The 18,219-nt window shown below is 34.0% G+C and overlaps 2 protein-coding genes across 8 annotated transcripts in view; one reads left to right on the top strand and one right to left on the bottom strand.

Moving 5' to 3' along the window:
- Nucleotides 1-2,586, bottom strand: part of LOC123561391 (uncharacterized) — a 13,041-nt gene extending 10,455 nt beyond the window's left edge. The window contains exon 1 of one of the 2 annotated variants that reach the window (XM_045353733.2): nt 2,457-2,586. The gene's annotated coding sequence lies outside the window, so the exon portion shown is untranslated. Of the gene's footprint in view, nt 1-2,371 lie in introns of both variants that reach the window. The other variant, XM_045353732.2, reaches the window with a different exon arrangement.
- Nucleotides 1-18,219, top strand: part of LOC123561393 (galactose-3-O-sulfotransferase 2-like) — a 21,046-nt gene extending 2,827 nt beyond the window's left edge. The window contains exons 1-5 of one of the 6 annotated variants that reach the window (XR_008372829.1): nt 2,618-2,808; nt 8,887-8,957; nt 10,116-10,147; nt 14,588-17,660; nt 17,870-18,219. Coding sequence is in view for 5 of the 6 variants with exons in the window: in XM_045353735.2 (XP_045209670.2) it covers nt 8,934-8,957; nt 10,116-10,147; nt 14,588-15,866 (1,335 nt within the window). In the remaining variant the exon portion in view is untranslated. Of the gene's footprint in view, nt 1-2,617; nt 2,809-7,135; nt 7,917-8,886; nt 8,958-10,115; nt 10,148-13,166; nt 13,395-14,587 lie in introns of those variants that run through there. The other 5 variants (XM_045353734.2, XM_045353736.2, XM_045353739.2 and 2 more) reach the window with 5 other exon arrangements.

Genomic DNA, 18,219 nt, shown 5'->3' with positions numbered 1-18,219 from the left:
CGAAATTCAACATCATCCTTTCAAAATTTGAATTTTGATTTTTCTACTTCTAACTTGCCCAAAATATGCCGCCTAAAATTTCAACGATTCTTTTTTAAATTTTAAACTTCGATCCTCAAGCTGTTTAAAATTGACTATTGGCTGTAAACAAATCATATTATGGAGCGTCCACTAATTTATAAATCCGTACATGTGTGCTGTTTAGCGGGTGAGAAGATATCAGTCTTTACCGTTAAGGAGCTTAAATTCCGTAAGAATTGACGGAAACATACGAGAATGTTCGAGTCTTTCCGATAAGAAAAAAAAACCCTATACTCATCTGCAAAATGCTTAAAAAAGACCATTTTCTTCTTCACCTAGAAAACTGAAATTAGTATGAAACAATAGCTAAATGAATATAGATTACTAAGTCGTTTGCAAAGGTCTTTAAGCACACATAAGAATCTATTTATTCTTTGTTAAACAGAAGAAATTTCAGCAAATTATCCATATTTTACTATATTTCTAATTGTAGATAGACAGACATAAAGAATACGCAAAAAAGACCATTTTCTTTTAAATTCATTTTTTAAAATAAAATATTCATAAGAAAGACAATGCATTGAATATTATCACATCATTTGCAAAGCTAAAATACCTATGATACTTTTTCCATGAATTTAAATAAAGTAAAAGGCTCCTTCTTTGCGCTATATAAAATATTTTCACTCGTGTGAAAAATCGATGGGTCTAATTTTCCCATATGGACGCGTTCTAATTCAATATTTGATGTATAAGCTGTTGATATCACCGTCAAACATTTCAAAATTTATGTTTCCTCATTAAAACTACGGACGCTTCAAGAATTTTAGAGTTTAATATCCCAAATACAACATTTTTATTCACTGCACAAAATTGTTATTTTATAGAACGTTAAGTGGACAGAGTCAACAGTCGGCTATGGAATGAATTATTACGGGTTTCATTCTTAACAACTTGATTTAAATCATCTCTTAAATTGCTACGCAAAGATCGTTTGTATCCGTCAAATTGCCAGTTTTACTACTATAAAAACAAAATTTAGTTTCTCACCATAAATATTTACATGTATATGTACCATTTTGCGCTATTGAATGGCTTTTAAGAAAAAGTATGGCAAATCTTGGCTGCCCAAGAAAATATAAAATCTTGTGGTATTTTTTTCTTCTAACAACACCAGTATGTCTGCTTTTAATATTTTTTCCTAAACACACATTTTACGAGAGGAGAAAAGCGCACATAATTACACCAATTTGGTCATTTTGAGAGATCTGTTTCAAGATAAAATATTTTTGAAGTGACCGTAATAGTTGCTTGAAAGAGATTTGAAAAACTGAAACTGGTACGAGTCAGTAATACAGTGATATCATCGTTTTTTACTCTTAAGTTTTTATAGCTAGCATGACATGGAAAAAAAGTAGTTCTTATTGCAGACAGGTAAACAGTCAATAATCTAGTGTTGACCAAATAACTAGTAAATACATAGAACTAATAGATTTAACTTGTGCATTTTTTTAAAGCATACAGATATTTTAGACTAATTGTAAAATGTAAGATAATGTGTTTTAGACTATTATAAATTTTCAACAAATGTACATTATAGTCTCTTGCAAATCTATATAGATTGGCTTTGTGGAACAATGTTAATATAAATGTTATATGCATGTATTATATAAAAGTACACAAAGATGAGACTTAAATAAAATGTTGAACTTTAACTTGAACTTGAAAAGCTGTTTGTTTTGAATAGTGAAAATGGTAATGAAACAATTAAGAATGTCATTTTTATCTGATCGGAAACACAGAGAAATTGTATCTTTGTTGAGTATCTAAAAAGTGTAGCATTTATGGTATAAAGTACTTTCGATCTAATATTATTCCGTATAGTCCTATTTCAAAATAAATGAAACGTTTAATGGTAAAAAATACGATCTGGGGCAAATATGCCATTCCAACTGTTGACATTTAACATTAAAATAACAAAAAAATATTGTAAATAGCTGTTATTTAGCACATAATCAAGTCAAGTCAAGTCAATATTTATTTATTGTCAGTAAATAAAATAACATTTTAAACATAAGCTATGTATTGCTTTTGACCGACAGAAAAAAATGTATTACTATTTTTATATTTATCCATTTAAGGTTAAGTAATTACTAAAGCTAACCCTTAAGGCACGTGAAACCGAAAGCGCAGAGAATGAATTGTACACGGGCAAAAGTTGAGTAAGTTAACTAGAAACAACGCAGGTTTAAATGTTATTTTGAAATAATTTTATTAATTTATTAATAATTTGTTTATTTACCGACTAACCTGATAATTAAAAAGAGATAGTTAATTTTAAAAAACTTACCAGGTTCAGAGACAAGAGGTTAAAATTCCATTTTATTGTTGAATCAATTGTTTATAAAAAGAAGAATATAAAGTATGGTACACACCTCCAAAGTCCATTAAGACATGAATAAATTTTGTGGAGAATTGTGTGGTGGGATTTGTTCCTTACACACACCTTTTGTTGTGTTGATATAATCGGATACCCGTTTATGGTTGACTGGTTATAAAGTTCGATGTTATTATTATAACAAACGTGACGCCCAGGAGCGGTGTATATTGAATTGGATGAAGTTATTATACCCAACAGAATTTCAGTAATTTGTGAAAAACCGTACACATGTTTATCACTAATATCAGTGTTGTTTGAAATCTGCCACAATAGGGTATTTATCAAAGGACAACAATGGATTTATACATTATAAATGAAGTCCGTCCAATGATGTAAAGGAGTAAAAGGTATGTTCTTAATTTTATTGTATACGCAGTATTTGAAATATGTAAAAACGTCTATTCTTCCTTAGGTAAGTTTTTTTTATTGGGAACACACTAACTATGTAACATGTACATTCCGAGTACAATTGCTAAAATTTTAAACACAGCTATCGGAAATCTACAACTAGTTTTAAAAATAGGGTTTACGTGTTTACAACTGTCTAAATTCGGTTCAAATTTCAACGATCTGGATTTTGACACCACATGCCGCATGTATCATTGGTAGCAACAAATGCCCATTTTTATACATGGGAAAATAAGTACAAACCTATATATTTCTGAAAGTATATAGTTTGTCAATGTAATTTGTAAAATAAGTGACCAAAATATTTGACGGTTCGGAATTAACAAAAAAAAAAAAAAAAAAAAAAAAAATAAAATAAAATAAAAAAATAAATAAATCTGCATTGAAATGTTATTTTTAGGGAAAATTCTAACTCCATACTATTAAATGTCTTATTGTAGCAGAGGCTTTTCATTTATAATTTAAAGACACTGATTCTGGTATGCCTGGTATGTGGCCTATGGAGATGATAAGGTCTGCGTATTGGCGATAAGGGCCAATACACAAGTCAGGACCATTGGTAGACTTGCTTCTGTTTATCATAATAAGCTACTGTATAGCTACTGTGCAGTAAATAAATTGCAGGTGATATTTCTCACCTTTATAGCAAATCAGTTCTCACCTTTATAACGAGTTTAGAAAGCTTGATTGAATTAGGGCTAAATAAACAAAGTGATAAGATACAACAGTGTTTTATCATATTTTTAATAAAGTAAGTTTTTTAACAATTACATCTCATTATTGCTGTTTTTTATTATCAAAATATAAAAAATGCATTCAGGCACATAGCTTTTAGAAGTAATAAATTATTGTGTATTTTGAACAATGATATATCTTTATTGCTGGATTTTATTATACATAAAAGAAAGTTAACATTATTTAGACAACACAAGAGGAATTAAGCATTTTTAATATATAACATCCTTCTGTCTATATACCTTCTTTATCTATTAAAAATGCAACTGAACGCTTCTTTAATTTCTAATAAAATCCAGCAATTATCTTTTTTTTTCGTTTTTATTTTGTTACTTTTGATAAAAAGATCATAATCATTGAAGAAACAAACTTGTAATTTCTCTTATTAAAGGTCCATTACTAAGGGAAAGTGAGTTGGCAATTTTTTTCATAGCCAGTGCATAGACTTCTGCAAGACACTAAATAATGAAGATTGGCAGGTCAAAATTTACAGAAGGTCTTTGGAACTCAAAGAAACAACAGCATTTCAATTAATAAAACGCAAAACACAGGAAATAACCAATTTACCTATAGGCAATAAAATTTATGATTCTCTGACAATAATTAGGCTACATGTCTAGTCTACAGGGGTTTTATGGACCCTTATCAGACTGGACCAGACAGGATCTTGTATATTTGGGATTAAAAAGTCTGGTATTTGGGGGGGGGGGGTCACTTATATAGGAGATTTTCTTTGCCTTTAAGGGAGATAATACCACGATTAAGGCGTTTTTCGTGGTAGTCAGTTGTTCAAGGCTAGATACGCGTTGTCAAATAGGTCAAAGCGCACGAATTATCAATCAGTCATGCATACCACTGATGCTGATTTATGCGTGCTTTCCCAAACTTCGTAGGTCAGTGCGCACGACAAGTCCTTTTTATGAACAGTGTTGAAGAAACACAGTACCATAGTTCTGCTTTTTCTTGCATGCCAGACAGGATTTTCACGTGTTTTGCCGGTGCTGGAAAAACTCGCCTTACACCCCAAGGTGTAAGATGGCTCTCGTGCTGTAAGTTTTGAATGTACGCGTACTATAAGAAAATAGTGCCTAAAAGTAAAAACATTCATGTTATACCTTTTCTTCTATTATTTGAAGGAAAAAGAATTTATCACTGGCAGAATGTGTGGATTGAAATATCTGGCTCTCGTGTAACTGTTTTGCCGAGATACCACACAAGACAGTTGCTCTCGAGGCAGATATTTCAATCCACACTTTCTAACAGCGAAGATTCTTATATTCATAGTTACTATTATTTATGATAAATGTGCATAAAATATCTTATTGATACGCGTACTGTTAGAGCGCCGGGTCCGGCTGAATCCGCTAGTGATAGTCAGATCGTAACCTAAAGGTTTTAAGGTTGATTTGAACAAGTGGTTCTGAAATTAGAAAAAAATCAAAACATAAAAGTTTAATTGTGGTCATTTACTTTGGCGCATGTTTTCCAGGTAATTTTCTTCACAGTATTTTTCAAAGGCTTTTTAACTATCGATAGGGTATAACGCACTTTTTTTCATTTAATCTAATTGCCCCAAGGCTGAAAATTTTACAAAAGCGGCAAACTACTTCATTCTTTTACATTACATGATACATATTTGTAAGAACATAGATACATGTAATATGTGCGTGAACTTAGGCAGGGCAGCCAGAGTAGCCAGATTTCAGCCAGAGTAGCAAGGGCTCTGGTAACTCTGGCTGGAGTAACCAGAATAGCCAGAACATGTTAAAATGCTAGAAACTCAGGCTACTCTGGCCAGCCAGAGTAACCAGAGCAATGAAATTCTGGTTACTCTGGCTACTCTGGCTGACCAGAGCGGCCAGAACATGTTAAAATCCAAGAAACTCTGGCTACTCTGGCTGATCTCTGGCTGGCTACTAGTAACCAGTGTTCTGGCTACTCTGGCTGAACTCTGGCTACTCTGGCCAGCCAGTATAACCAGAGTTCTGGCAGCTCTGGCTAAGTTCACGCACATTACATGTAGTCTATTGTTTGTTTTCTTGTTTTCTTATCCAATGACGCAGACACATTTTAGGTAAAATGGTGACATTCCTTAACCGAACGCTCGTTTTCTACCGTAAGTTACATATTTACATAACAAAATGTCGATTGTACCTCGGTATACTCAATTGAACCTCGGTATACTAAATTTGGGCATGTCGGAATCTGTTTGCACAAAAACAGATGCTATTCAGGTTCAAACGAATTGCAATAAAACAGAGCAGTGGGGGAATAAAAATGATAGTCATCTGTTATCTCGAGTAAGAAAAGGTTAGGCTAAATATAACTTTCTATGGCAGCGTCCTGGTGCCTGAAGACTTACATTTGTCTTAAGTACGACGTACTATCTCAAATGTAGGACATAGTATCTCCAACGTAGGACTTACTATCTCATACGTAGGACTTAGTATCTCCTAAATCCAACATAGGAGATAGATGTCCTACGTAGAAGATACTATGTCCTACGTAGGAGTTACTAAGTCCTACGTACTCTCTGCTGGCACCAGGACGCAGCCATAACATCGTTAAAGGGAAAGACAATGTTGTTCTCATGTTAAATCCATCTATAATGAAAGAAATTACCATGTTTTAAATCGTATAACCAAAAAAACATAAGCATTTAGCAGTATGTAAATAACGTCATACACACACTAAAGTGGCCGACTCCACGATAAGCCATTTTTTTAAAATTTCAAACTGCCATATCTTTTTCAACAGTGGTCCGATTTTAAAAATTCTTTTAGCGTTATGAAAGGTTTGAGGATGTCTTTCATATAAAATTAACTTATCGTCAGGCTTTCCTTGCCCTTTAATGTGATATAGAAATATATCAACCTATATCAAGATCTAGGTACTGAAATACCATTTAGCCCTTCGCGCAGTTTGAATTTGCGTTTACCAACATTAGATGTTGTTTTAGTTGACTTGAAAAATGTCAAGTTTCGTGTTAGAAAATTTGAAACAGTAGATATATTTATCAAAAAGCCAACCTGTCAAAATGTTGATGCAGAAGAAATGCATCAGATTAAACACTGGCGAATATTTTAAAAACGATAACAACAAAAACTAGTACGCCCTTAATGTGTTAGTAAACGTTCCATTCATTGTCTATAGATGCAATCTTCACGTTGCAGAGGATATTAAATAAATAGATAAATAAATAGATAATGATAATAACAGCTTTGCACATGGTCCGAATATGCGATTTGGTCACGTGTAGCAGTTGGGACTAGCTAACAGTTAAGCTGCAGTTACCCCGACTGACACAGTGTTAGATACCTTTGGCGATGTTGGCAGTTGCATAATAAAATATATCATAGAATGACACAGTGTTTCAATGAAGCAATTATTTTGAAACATAACCTTATATCTACTGTTACTATTGATATACACTTGCTGAATCTAATATGCGAAAACCGGGGGTGTATTGTGTAGAACAATTCGAAGAACTCTGATTATTCAACGTTCCAAGTCTCTGAAAATTCAAGTGGCATAAATCGTTTTGTTATGTATCTTTGTACTGAAGTAATTTGATGAAAAATACTGCGGAATGAATATTTAACTTTTTAAAATCCTAGTTAAACTCATTACTTTCCAGGGTAAAGTTACATAGGAGTCTACTTATAAATAATTTATACGAAAAATGGTTGTATTCCTAAACATATCCGGGGCTACTCCAGTTGCCGTTTAGGCAACGCAATCCTTGCGTGTATCAGTGCTATACACTGGGCACGTTAAAGAACCAGGCTGTCTATTCGCAACGAGCTAGGCTAAGTTAGCCGGACAAGCCTGTATCTAATTTCTGATCTCTCTGTCGCGGGGGCTTTGTCTCATTCTGTCATCTGGGTCAGATCGCTCTGTGTCTGTACTAGTAGAGGATTAATTATGCACCCTGTATGGCTGCATTTGAACTATGTAAAGCGCCTTTGAACGTGAAATTGATCATGAAAAGGGCGATATAAAAATCTGGTATAATGATAATAATAATGTTACGATCCCTGCCGGCGGACATGAGTGGTGTGCTAAGCTATGGTTTTAAGTGATTATCTTTGTAATATGTAGTATAAATGTGACAAACAAAATACATTAACGCCAGAATATGGCAAGAGAACGCATCTCTTGCCAAAAGTTTCAAACATTTTCAAGGGGAAGCCCAAAGATCTCAATCTGCTGGAAGATGGAGACCCCCTCCCTCACCTACCCCACACTTACAGCATCGCTGCTTGGTTCGTAGCTATGGCGTACAGTTGAAAATCATCCAGGGTACGACCCTGTAAATAACAATTACTTCCTTTTCATTATAGAATGCTTTTAATGTCCCTGTTGTCGAATATTCAGAAACCGAATAGTGTCTGAACTGTTCGTCCGTTTTTCTGTCAGTCCGTCCGTCCCGCTTTCTTGTGTACCTAAGTCCTACAATTATCTCCATTTAAAATGTAACTTGGTATACATCATAAACTGGAAGTGAACATGCACATATTTAAGGGATATCTATACTTACTTAATTATCTCTACTTTTGTTATTACTAAATACATTTGACAGATACTTAAGGTATAGTCCAATATCTTCATCCATATTGGAGTCATTAGACACTGCAGTGACAGCTCCAGCTTCCTCAAATGTGCCCAATTCAACTATCCAGCATCGAAATAGTCGAGTGCGCTGTCTCCTTTGACAGCTCTTGTTGAACATTGAAATAACCACAGCTACATCGAAACATAGCATATTGTGTTATATTGTTATACCCTTCTCCTCCTATAGTATCTATCTAGTTGAAATCATGAAATAAATTTAATATACATCAACAACTTGAAATATACATGGGCATAATTATCATCGGGACATTCTTAAGTTATTGATTTGTTTATTAATGGCTCTTTCTGGACTTTGAAATAGAGCATCAGTTACTTAATTTTGCTAGAGTTTTAAACTTTAAAACGCGATCAACATACAGCGGGATAGCACGTTCTTTTCCGACTTTCATTCCCATTCATTTCTCTGGAGTTATGGCCTTGTTGTGAATTTATTCATTTCGTTCTTATTAAAAAAGGTATGGAGTATTTGAGTTCATTGCTCTTAGTTTTCTCTAGTTCACTAGTTTCACTTTCGAGTTGCAAACGAGCTTATTATAATATGCCCTGTTTTGCGGCGCACTTTTTAAACTGTGTTTAAATAACCATAAAACATACTTGATCAATAGCATAACGAACATCAGTGACTAAATTATTCCATTTTCTTTCAGGTCGTCCCATTACTGAATTAACAGAAATAACTAAGAACAACAGCAAAATGAAAAGAGCAGTTAATAAAAAGGTAAGTAACTCTAATATTTTTCAAGTTTCAAATTGATTATATGTATGGAGAGGACTTCAATAAGCCTACTGGCTTCCAGTCCAATCCAGAATTTATGTATGTAAATAAACATTTGATATGTACATATTGGGAAATAAATATGTTTAAACCAATCTGACATAGTAACGACGTTCAGCAATGCAGTTGGAATATGATTTAAAGTTTTCCACGAATGAAAGCTATCTAAAGGTATCTATACTAGATTGTTTTATATCTAACTGATAAAATGGCATTGATTAAAACAAAAAAAAAAACGAAATATCAAGATCAATTTCCATTTAATACACTACACCATTGGTATAATACGAATGTATACAATATGACTAAAGCTATATTTGAGCCGCACCATGAGAAAACCCGCATAGTGCGTTTGCGACTAGCATGGATCCAGACCAGCCTGCGCATCCGAGCAGTCTGGTCAGGATCCATGCTGTTCGCTAACAGTTTCTCTAAATGCAACAGGCTTTGAAAGCGAACAGCATGGATCCAGACCAGCCTGCGCATCCGAGCAGTCTGGTCAGGATCCATGCTGTTCGCTAACAGTTTCTCTAATTGCAACAGGCTTTGAAAGCGAACAGCATGGATCCAGACCAGCCTGCGCATCCGAGCAGTCTGGTCAGGATCCATGCTGTTCGCTAACAGTTTCTCTAATTGCAACAGGCTTTGAAAGCGAACAGCATGGATCCTGACCAGACTGCGTAGACTCCAAATTTTCTGTTATCTTCATTTTGAATTTGAAAATATTTAAGAAGTAAATAACTATTGTAGTAGCTAATACTTCGTCAAATTTTTTTCTTGTATGGATGTTTCTCAGCAGCTTCTGTCCGTAATGCTTACATACTTCATCAAAAACCTATCTCTCTCTTCCATCTCACATTCGAAACGTAACTGTAGTTGTTTGTGTCCATTCAACTGTCCCGTCTCCTTCTGCTTGCGTATATCCATTATGAGAAACTCTTGTACATATATAATGAAGTTATGTTCAGATCTGTTCAAATTACTTCAAAATAATAGAATACATCGAAAATATTTCTCGGCTGTGCTAAGTATGGAAGAAATTGACTTTAGAAATAAGCCTTTTTTGCGGCTGTGTAAAGCAATTATCATTACTATTTTCAGATGATGCGTCTGAAGTTCGAGACAGTGTTATGGTAAGTGTGTTGGAGTTCATTGTTGTAATATTTTGCAGTAGGTCAATGGTTCAATACAAGTGCATTCTCATGGTGCCCGTACCTGCCCGTAACTGCCCGTGCTCGGCCGTACCGCCCAAACCTATCCATGCCTACCCGTGTAACCGCCCGTACCTATCCGTGACTGACCGAACCTACCCGGGTCTGCTTGTACCTAATACCCCAGTCACACATACGGCGCGGATAGCTACGTCTAGCCACGGATAGAAACATAGTAATCCGTATCGATCGGTACCTGAGCCGTACCTCAAAGTAGTAATCCGTATCAACCCGTACCAACACTTGGTCAAAACGTATTCAAGACTTAACCCAACCTTGCAAGTTTCTCCAACTTTTGAACATGCACCAAAGTTTGAGCGACCCATTTGAGCGTGACTTTAGTCTAACTTGATTGAAACTTATTTATCCGTAGTTAAACGTACTAAAACGTAGTTATCCGTACTTAAACGTACCTTGCTGTATTGATCTGTAGCTGAACAGAGTTATCCGAGGCTGCCCGTACTTAAGCGTAGTTCAACGTATTTCACCACAGACTCGTCCACGCAACTACTTATTCGCGTCCTATATTTTTTATTCCCAGTTTCTTACCATTTTTTTCGTACTAAGACGTACCGATCCATACTTATTTGTGTCCTCCCCCCCCCCACAGACAATCCCATCCGCAGCGTACCTCAACGCGCACGGACATATCCGCATGACTGTGTGACTGTAACTTATAATAATTCTAAAATGGTTACTTTAGGGTTACCTAGTTTTACATTGGTTGTAGAGAGAGTTATGCAAACTGTGGTCAGTTACTGTCTCCCGGATTTGACCCGACATTTGTCTAAGTAATGCGGTAAATTTTCGCTCTTACTAAGATTTGAACACGCGACATCTGAGTAATGAGTGAAACACTCAGTTCTATCACAACAACACAATATGCATCGTTTAGGGTTCTCCCTTCGGATGGCAAGAACAGCCAAAAATAACTGCATCATGATATTCTAAATAAAACTTACTGAAGCTAGTTGCCAACCCTAGGAATCGATTTATAAAGATAAGGCATAACTGGACCTCAATCGCAGAATTGTTGACGTCGAATCAGTTGCTGCGTCGCCACTGTCGATACGAAACCTTGCTGGGGTAGTAGAATGTTTCCTTGAGAGAAAATCATCCAGTTGGCTCAGGGCATATCAAAGATTCTACCCAGGTTCCCGCTAGTGCCTAAAATTATGCTCCTGGTGGGCACATAGTGCCTCCCATATCAAAAGCTGGAAAGTCGCCATATGGCCTATAACTCGGTGCGACGTTAAAAAGAAAATTTGCATTTTGCCATGTAACACGTCGTTTTCATACGATCAGTATTGGTGGCGATCTACCATGTTCGATTGGGTACGTTTATAAAAAAAAATTACGAGCAAGCGCAGAAAAAATAGCACGGCTAAAGTTACCCCTGAATTAAGACGAAGGATTACATAACAGATTGACTCACTCGTCAAAGTGTAAATCGTGACAATACGCCCACTTTTTAACATGTCATTCAGATTAATATACTTTAAAAAGGGAAGGTACATTTTGTATAGCGGGTAATTCAATACGACCTGTTAATAATCACTGTCATGTAAGGTGTGTCATGAAAGTCCCATGAGGTAATAAAACGGGCCAGAACTTATTTTACCTGATTTATTTGCATTATTTTCACACAAAATATCGGAATAAAGAATGACGTGTCCCTCATTAGTAGACTTTGCATAGTTAAAAACGCAGCGAGTTAAAGCTATTTTAAACTTGCGTCCAATTAAAGAGCCCACTCACGGCGATTATTCGGTAAATAATGTGCTTAAACCCGCTTAGCTGTGGACTTTCCCACCACTCTTTTAGGATTTGTCACACCTGTAATGATATGGATGCCCGTTCCCAGAAGACTGCAAAAAGCCCTTAGAAGTAAGGTGTTTCACAAATATCTTTTTAAATAGATTCATTTTAACAGTTTGGTCATTGTTAGAATCTTAGCCGAACGAAAACAAAATGGATTTGTCCTAAAAATGAATAAGTGACACCTTTTGAAGTGTTACAAGTTTTATCTTAAGAAATATACATACGCGTTTTAAAAAATAATTAGGAGAGAATTTGGGACGAAACATCTGAACTTCTGTGAAACAAGACCCTGGTTGTTTTGTGATACTTCGAATATAACCGTATTTTCAAATAGAATGTTATTATTTGAAGCTCGTATTTCAGGACGGGGTTGAAAACTGAATATCTTTATTGAAATAAAATGTGTATCTGACACCTAAAAAAAAGATTAAAAAGAAACGTAATCTATTGTGCAACTTTTATAAAAATGTATTTTGTTGATCTGATATTTCTCGTTTGATATAACTCCTTTTAAAAAATGCTCTGGGCTTTTTTAGAGATTTTTTTTGCAACATTTTAAAGTTAATTTTGAACTATAAATACATGTATAAAAAAGTCATTTTTACAGAAAACAAAATGAACACGTCGGTTTTACCCCAAGTTTAAGTTCCATTCCAGGGCATTCGCCACAGTTACATTTAAAGATATATCATGCATAAAGTTAATATTTGAAAAAAATACTGTGTGATAATAGTTCATTTATGTTTTTTTTTTAAAAAAAAAAACAACATAAATGAACTATTATCACACAGTATATGTATCGACACGATATAAGCATGTTTGTATGTATAAACATATTGTCTGCCAGGTTGAGATAAAAACTTAACTAAACACACCTTAAGAACTTCTACTACTACTGAAAATCTGGCAATTGTTTTAAATTTAAAAAAAAAAAAATCATGAATTTTGAAGCAGCTCTACACATATATATAGTTAGTTAAACATTTATATACATTTTACTAAGATTTTCTACATTTAAAAGCAATATCTATTGATAAAGCATTTTAGTGAATGAAGGGCAAATTATATCCTTCAAATGTCATATAATTCTATTCATTTATGTCATTTTTTTTTTTTGCAGTCATTAATTTTATAACAAAAAGACGGGATAAAGTTTCAAAGAATGACGAAATTTAAAAAAGAAACATAGAAAAATGAAAGAAGGCTTGTTGAATAGATTGTAAATGATCGACAGGAAATGTTATAACCGTAGATCTAAGTTGAATACGTACACCAATTATTGTAAAGAAATATACGTGGTATAAACGTTGATAATAAAATAAACACGACGGACAGACCGCTCCTTATGGTAAATAATGATCCATTGATATAAAATTCAACGTCCTTCGTTTTTTTTAATGTCTTATAATGCTTTGTAATGAATAACCTCGGTTTTTACTTTGATGTGGACCATTCACTTACTTAAAGGTTGTCAATCTGATTTTCATTGACGGATTGGAAAGAAGCTTTCGTGTTTGATCATTTACACTTATCTTTTATGTTCGCATGTAGATTTCAATTGGAGGTAGTTTTAGACTGTTCCAAATATGGTAAAATTTACTACGGGTTTATTCTGAAAAAAAAAAAAAAAAAAAAAAAAAAATTATGTTTTATATGAGCCGCGCCATGTGAAAACCAGTATATATTGTTTTTTCGAGCAGCCTGTCTACTGTAGACTGGAAATCGAGCATCTACTTTGGTAACATTTTGCTAAATAGATAGTTAGATATAGTCGTTATAAAAGTAAGAGTACCATGATTGACAAAATGTGTTAATATTATTGCTATAATTTGAAGAAAACCACCCTCACAGCTCAGTATATAACTTGTGAACAAACTACTGGTATAATTATAGATCTATAGATCTGTTAATTATTGATTTATTTTACAGTAACTATGACCTTATTGTTAAGCTATGTTTATTGTAATATGTATATATGTATGACGAGAAACTGTGTACAGTTTAAGTCAATAAAATATTCTTCTTCTTCTTCTTCTTTAAGTCCGGCTTGCCGAACTTTGAAATAGCTTTTTATTTCAAGTATACATGTGATCACTGTCATGTAGGTGTGTCATGAAAGTCCCATACTACTACCCCCTCCCCAAACCCCCTGCAATAATCTTGGTTGCTTGTAAGCTTTACTACAGTATTATTCAAGACTCCAGACATCGTTATAAAATAACCTCACTCTGTCTTATATTTTGATTAAAATATGCCCCTTTTTTACTTTAAAAGTTCGTGTAACCAAGTTCATCATCAAATATTGGACTTAATGGTTTCAAACTCTTCTTAATCCTTTTTCAATCACGAATTGACCGCTTTGAGTCAGGTTCCATAACTCTTGAGATACAATTCAAAATATGCCCCTTTTTAACTTTTTTGCCAAAGTTTTTGTAGGTCAGCTAGTGTTATGTATAATGATTGCAAAAATTAAAGTGTGCTGCCTTTAGACTACATACTGTTTTTATTATATCTTCAGACATTATTTTAATTTATTTACAGGACTGTATTCCTGGTGATGTTCATTTATTTAGTGCTTTCTTTCACAATACATGTTCAGTACACGCAACCAGTTTCAACAAGTGAGATATTTCAGCGCCACAAACACCAGAACTTATTGAGCGCAAACGATGAATTTCTCCGAGCACAAGCAGAGGACGCCTTTAATGTTATTGTCGACAACAAGTATAAAAAAGAAAGAAGAAGTAATGGTTTAGAATCTGCTAATAAAAACTTTCTGAATAGTGCTAAACAAAATAATATGACAGAAAACAAGCCGAAACCAGCTACTCACGTTGCATTCCTGAAGGTGCACAAAACTGCTAGTTCTACCGCGCAGAATGTGTTTCTGAAATTTGGAGATGAAAATAACCTAACATTTGTGTTAGCTCATACTAAAGGGGAGTCAGGCTGGCTTAATGTCATCAGTTACAATAATTCTTTAACGGAAACAAATATTGTTCCACCCCCAACTGGGAAACACTTTGATCTGCTGTGTTGTCACGTGATCTACGACCGGAAGTCATTCGAGACGGTTTTGCCACCAGACACGGAATATATTGGAATTGTTCGGGAGCCTATTTCGCGATTTCAGTCGGCAGTGAAATATTTCAGTCCTCATTTTATTCTGAAATTACCAGGGAAATCACCACTCTCGATATACGCTAAAAATCCACTGGCGTTTGAGCCAGAGAATCCGCGTAACTCTCAAACCAATAATCGGATGGCTGTTGAATTCGGATTTCCTACTGAACTATTTCCAGGAAAAAAATTAAACGGTTCACAAACGGAAATAGACAATTACATATCAAAACTGGACAAAGAGTTTAAATTCATAATAATTTCGGAAAAGTTCGACGATTCAATGGTGATAATGAAACGTTTGTTAAACTGGCATACCCGAAATGTTCTATATTTAGACAAAAATGTCGGCAGTAAAATTACTAACACAAGAAAAATTTTACCTCCAGAAGATAAAGACAAAATAAGAAAATTCTTATATCTGGATACAGCTATTTATAAACTTGCAATGAAACGATTCAACCAATATGTTGAAGACGCAGGTAAGGATTTTAAAGATGAAGTGGCAGATTTTAAGTCAATGCGCGAAAAAGTGAAAACATTTTGTCAAGTCTCTAAAGCGGTGTCTATGCTTATACAGGCCACACAGTGGTATGACGAGTTTACGGTGACTAAGAATGACTGTAAAATGTTTACAAAACACGAGAAAGATCTTATACAAAAGCAGAGGTTTAGAATGTACGGCGTTCTGGAAAATTAGCATTTTGCAATAATTAGTTTTATGAAATGGCACAGTTTTTGACTGTAACTTATTTTTTTTTTCGTTTTTCGAGATTTCAGGAATGTCCATTAACATCATTTTAGATATAGATCTAATATAATCCTTTGTTGTATGATATGTACTTATGTCAATTAGTTCTAGTCGTACATATTTTGTTGTAACATGCTTTTGATACCGATCGTCTGTACACTGCTGTAACCCGTCTGTAAAGATTGCTAGAATTATTTCTCTTTAAAACATTTTTTCGAATGTTGGCAGCATGTATGTTGAGACCAGTAACTATCGATGGTCTGTGTTACACATGTATGATTTTTTCTCCAGATCTTATCTATGCGGAAGGACATTTGCATTCTTGGTTTAAAATCTACAGATACTTTCAGGCCAGTTGTTCCAATACAGGAACTTGGCGACATTAAAACATGGTAGATGTACTTTTTGTGGAATATCTTCTTTAATTTATATTATAAATATATTCAAAATGCCCATTATAACAAACAATGAAATATATTATAAATTTTATAATATATTTTATTGTTTGTTATAATGGGCATTTATAACAAACAATAAAATATATTATAAATTTTATAATATATTTTATTGTTTGTTATAATGGGCATTTTGAACTGTTATAGTTGCAATATCGAAATGCAATATTTTCTGTGAATTTAACAGTATCATCTTTTAGCATGCACATGACTGATTTTGTACATTTCGGCTTATTTGCTGATACATATAGTAATTTTACTTTCATTGGTATGTTATTGTTTTATGCTTTTACATACAATAGGGAAGCTTAGATTTACATCTAGTTATCATCTTTACATATAGTTATTGTTCATTGCATGTTATCACCTTTAAATATAGTTATTGTCATCTAGTTCATTGTATGTTATCATCCTTACATTATAGTTATTGTCATCTAATTCATTGTATGTGATCATGCTTACATATACAACGAAGTTATTGTCATTTAGGTCATTGCATTGTTATCATTCTGTCATCTAGGTCACTGCATGTTATCATCCTGATCGCCCTGTCCCCCTATTATCATCTAGTGCATTACATGTAATCATCCTAATTGTCAAGTTATTGAGATTACATGACCCTTTTTATTTCCTTCATTGGCTCTCATATTTCCTTATACATACAGACAGAAAAGTTGCTATGATTTTTAATTTCAGTCACTATTTTCATTATTAGTCTGATTTGTAAAAGTGATACCCTACCTAAATTTTTAGCCGCCAACCTTTTCACGAAAAGACTTTGTACTAGACCATTCTTTTACTTAAAATATAGCGTACTGTACGGCATATCCACATTCATGTTTAAATTAAACTGTGCATGTCTCGAAGAAATAAATTACATGTGTGTTATGAAGAAAGAAACTTTATCTGTCTTCTCTTACAATTTAATGAACGTAAGCTCAGTTATCTTCTTAACAAAATAATGTAGACACCAGTCATTTATTGCCTGAGGCAAGTCTGATTTCATCTCAGCGAAGTATTTAGCTAAACTGCTTAAATGTATCATATAGTAGATAGTTTATAGTTATTAGTTTTCCATTGGCATTGAAACTCAACTGAGCTGCAAACTACTTGTATATCTCAAAGGGATTTTCATCTCAATAGCTGTATTATTGTAAAAGATTTTCTTTCTTAATGAATATTGGCCCAATAAGCTCTTATCGTATGTCTGCTTTTTGTGATTTGAGGATTTTATTTATTATCACCGACACATTATGCTTTAACTGTTTTTTATGTTTTGTTACTTCACGTTTAACCCTTACCCTGCTATATTTCTATAATGGACTGGTCCATCTCTCAATTTGGACAGTACCACTTACTACTCAAAGGGGTTTTCATTGAAAATTTACTGACTGAATAGCGAACAGTGCAGACCATGATCAGACTGCACGGATGTGCAGGCTGATCTTGGTCTGCACTGGTCGCAAAGGCAGAATCATCTGCCGCCAGCAGGCTAAGGATTAAGTTCTTGAAGCTTTTGCGCTTCTTGCATAATAATGTGTCTGTTCCTTATACATGTTTTACACCTTTCATGTTTGTTACATTTCAACTTATGTCCGTTATGTTCTCTCCCAATTTACATTTCTCACTCAAACAATGTATATAATTTATATTTGGTATGCTGTAACTTGGTACACTTGAAACAAATCCTGCTCAAATCACATCTCTGATTTCGTGTAGAACTCAGAATTAGAGTCTAGAATATTTATATGACTGTCTAGTCAAACAGTTGAGCATTTGTTAAACTGTATGTTATTTTAAATGTCTCATTTACTATTAACTAGAGAATAAATGAAATGTAGAGTTAG

This window comes from Mercenaria mercenaria, chromosome 10 (assembly GCF_021730395.1).
Source record: "Mercenaria mercenaria strain notata chromosome 10, MADL_Memer_1, whole genome shotgun sequence".
Taxonomy (NCBI): domain Eukaryota; kingdom Metazoa; phylum Mollusca; class Bivalvia; order Venerida; family Veneridae; genus Mercenaria; species Mercenaria mercenaria.
The sequence above is the reverse complement of the archived record's forward strand: the minus strand, read 5'-3'. Positions and strand labels throughout refer to the sequence as shown.